The sequence below is a fragment of the Topomyia yanbarensis genome, chromosome 2 (assembly GCF_030247195.1).
Source record: "Topomyia yanbarensis strain Yona2022 chromosome 2, ASM3024719v1, whole genome shotgun sequence".
NCBI lineage: Eukaryota > Metazoa > Arthropoda > Insecta > Diptera > Culicidae > Topomyia > Topomyia yanbarensis.
In genome coordinates, this window is record NC_080671.1 from 300,392,919 (window position 1) to 300,396,827 (window position 3,909).

The following is a 3,909-nucleotide window of genomic DNA, read 5'->3' on the forward strand; positions in this document are numbered from 1 at the left end:
TTACACCAGACTGTTGGATGGGTTGTCCTCTGCTTCGACGTCATCATCGGAGTCTGGTAGCGGTAGAATGCATAATTTTTCTACAGGGCGTGTTAGCATTCCACCAGCTGTTTTGACGGTAACGACGCGTACTACCTGATCGTCGCCAGGATGGAGTTTGTGTATCCTTCCCATTCTCCATCGCATTGGGGGCAGATTGTCGTCTTGGATCACGACCAGCTTGCCCACCTCGATTTGAACTGGTGGTTTCCAGCGTTTGGTCCTAGCTTGGAGTTGGTACAGGTATTCCCGGCGCCATCTGCGCCAAAAATCTTGAAGCTTGCGTTGCATTAACTGCCATTTATTCAGACGGTTGAGCTGCACATTTTCAAGATTGGGTTCAGGAAAGGCTTGAAGCGAGGCTCCGACAAGGAAGTGCGATGGCGTCAACGGTTCTAGATCATTGGGATCTTCTGACATGGACGTTAGCGGTCGGGAATTGAGGCATCCTTCCACCTGCACGAGTAGTGTTGTAAAATCTTCCGGTGATACCGGATTTTCACCGATGGCCTTCAGTAGGTGTTTTTTAGCAGATCGAACTGCTGCCTCCCAGAGGCCTCCGAAATGTGGGGCGCTAGGTGGTGAAAAATGCCATTGAATGCCTTCTGTAGAACAAGCCGTAGACACAGCTTCTCGGTGGGTTTTGTCCTTTAATAGCATAAGGAACTCTCGCAGTTTATTCCTAGCCCCGACGAAGTTAATGCCGTTATCCGAAAATATGTCGGTACATTTCCCTCGTCTCGCGACAAATCGACGTTGAGCTTGAAGGAACCGATCAGTCGACAAATCCGAAACAAGCTCTAGATGAACGGCCTTGGTACACAGGCAAATGAAAGGCGCGACATAGGCTTTCACAGCGGGCCGTCGCGGTGCTGGTCGAAGATAAACTGGACCGAAATAATCGACGCCAGCTCGGGAGAATGGACGTGATACTGTAACTCTGGATGCTGGCAGCTCCCCCATGAATTGCTGAATTCTGGTTGGCTTAGCACGAAAACGTCGTAGACATTTGTGGATCTATCTAACGACATCTCTCCCTACTAAAGGCCAATAACGCAACCTTACCGTACCCAATAGAAGCTGGGGACCTGCGTGTAGAAGGCGCTCGTGGTAATGCTTCAAATAATGTAGCAATAACTGACAAGATCTGACGCTTCGAAAGCTTAGTATCCTCTTCCAACTCTGGAATATTGAATTGGAACCTTAGTACATCGGGTTTTGGCAGCCATGTTAGGCCTAGAGTTTTTACGGAAGCCGTTGGATCCAGAGTAACCTTCTCGGAATCTTTAATCGCCAAATCTTCGGGTGGGATATCGTCCAGCACCTTGGAGCAATTGGAAGCCCATTTTCTTAGTTTGAAACCTCCCCTCGACATCATCTTGTCCAATTGAAATCGCATTTCCAGCGCCGTTTCAACGTCGTCTGATCCTGTGATGACATCGTCCATGTACGTATCCTCGTTGGCAGCCCTTGCTGTGTAAGTAGGGGTTTGCCCACTACTCGGGTTCTGGTTTGCCCGGCGAACCCTTCTTTTCAGGGCGGCCTAGGTGCCTCTACAGAATTTCGGATTTTCGTAACAACAAAAAACAAAAGTAAACAAACAAGTAATTTACTAAATTTACCGACTTTTATTTCTCCGCTTCTCTACTTCACTGCTGCTGCTACTGCTTTTGATGACTGCGGAAGGCGGGGGTTTATCCGACCGGCCGGGACTCCGACGGCCGAGTTCTCCTGCTGGTATCGTTGGCTGCTCCGGCAGCGGTCCTTGGCGTTTAGCTAGGGAGGTGAGCTTGGCTCCTTTGTTGGAACCTCCCTAGCGACGTTGGCGACGAATCGCCGGATCGTCTACTCGCCGTAAACGATCCCGGAAGTTACCGCAGTAAACTTCCCAGGGGGAACCTTTGTCCGCCCTGCTTCGTTCTCCTTGGCTATTAGCTATAGAGGAGAGCTAGGCTCGTTCGACTTATCCTCTATAGCGAGAACGGTTGATGTTCGGTTCCTTTTTAATTAGCCGGGGTAGCGAAAGAACTCCTTTGTAATTAGCTAACCCCTTTTGGCGAACCGACACCACACTATGCACTGTGCCCGAACCACAAACCGGCACTTTTCGACAGGGATTTTACTGTCACACGCGCGCACTAAACTCCACAGTTACGGTGGCGCAAAACTGTCCCGAAAGAAAAATACTCTGGACGTCTGTTCTTGTTCGTGGTCCGTCACTTTCTAACTCGATGGCCGCCTTCCGCACTCCACTATCACCAACACCAAAAAAAACGCACATCCCGCATAGCTGTCATCGCTATGGTACAGCATAGTCCGCACACTTTTCGCAGCGAGAGGAGAGCGGTTACCTGACTAAACCCTATGTTATTAATATACAAATATAAAACAAAAATTATCTAACCTATCTGTACGAATAAAACCGTTCACAAACGCGAAAATGAACAAAAATTTACAACTAAATGTGAACGGTACCGAACAGCGGTGAGCATAATTTTACGTAAACAATACACTCTACGGAGTGTATACGCAAAAAAAGGGTATATTTCCACCCAGTGCAAAATGTTAGTGCAGTGTTACCCTGGCGGGTTACAATCTCGCCCACACCGGGTGGAAAAAAAATTGGAAACAATTTTTTTCTAACCTAACACCTAACACCGATACAATAATAATGAACGAAATGAATAAATAAATAAATAAACAAAGAAAAGCTAACTACACCTAATTATTTCTTCCGCAATTTATAAATAATTCATCCAAAAAAATTAATCGACCGAGTGTCCTCATCGGTGAAATGTTTGGCCTGATAATACTGACAGCATACGCGAAGCGAGAGGCTATCAGCCATCGTCATTACTCGGTTATGGGTTGAACCCTAAATCCAATCCGAATATAAGATCGGTAACAACTCGAAAATCCCGAAATTCTGCAAGTGGCATTAACAATTTTCAATGTTTCAACTTGCAGGGGAACGGTTGTCGGCATTATATTGTTCTTTTCATCGACTGTCCAGAAATGTCTTACGTGTCCTTACGATACCAGTACTACACACTTGTGTTGGGGATTCAATCCAAATACATTCATACAATCCCATTCATTCATCCTCAATCACTGGCCTGCTCGATCATTCACATTCCGATAAGCACTTCGAATTAACCCCAAAACAATTTTATCTTATCATTCACACATGCATTCATTCACTGTGTTCGATTCCACACTCATACATTCACACATACAAGACCGCTTAACACGTCATCATTTCTCCCACTCGCAGACATTCCGGACAAAATGTTTGTATATTCGTCCCTTTTCGCCTCAAAACGCTTCGTACATGGCAAAAGAAACGTTTGAGAGGGACCAAAGAATGTCTTTCGCATAATTTAAACAGATCAAAATGATTCCCGCTGGAATCAAACGAACCACCCCAGGTTAAACCACAAACCCAAAATTATGCGAAATAAAATTTTATTATTTGATTCGAAATCGAAGACGCGGTATCGTTTTACCCCATTCGCTCTTCCACTCATACTACTCTGATCCAAATCGGGCTACACCTGCATGATGCAGAGCATTGATGCGAACATCGGGGAAACTGTCAAAATTGATGATGATATTTTCATCCATCTGAATGGATGAATGAATCATCCTCAAAATATAAATAAAAATAAAACAGTTCGCGAAATCGGTTCGCAAACTGTTTCTATTATTCCGTTTACGGTCGGTCCCGGAGTAGTGGAACCACTCACGCGAACGAAGTGTCCCCGGCGAAGAGGGGAAAGGTGTTTTTTTTTATATAGTGATTAGTGACCCAAATAAGGAGATATTTTATATAATTTAGTGCACCCGTAGGTGCGAGTGTTCCCCACAGAA

The 3,909-nt window shown here is 45.6% G+C and overlaps 1 protein-coding gene across 1 annotated transcript; it reads right to left on the minus strand.

The window, feature by feature from the left end:
* Positions 1–1,486, minus strand: LOC131680486 (uncharacterized). Its single transcript, XM_058961196.1, has 2 exons — positions 1,182–1,486; positions 1–1,015 (listed from the first exon to the last, which is right to left on the minus strand). Exons 1-2 carry the CDS (start codon positions 1,484–1,486, stop codon positions 1–3), a joined length of 1,320 nt encoding a protein of 439 aa, XP_058817179.1.
* Positions 1,487–3,909: the final 2,423 nt, after the last annotated feature.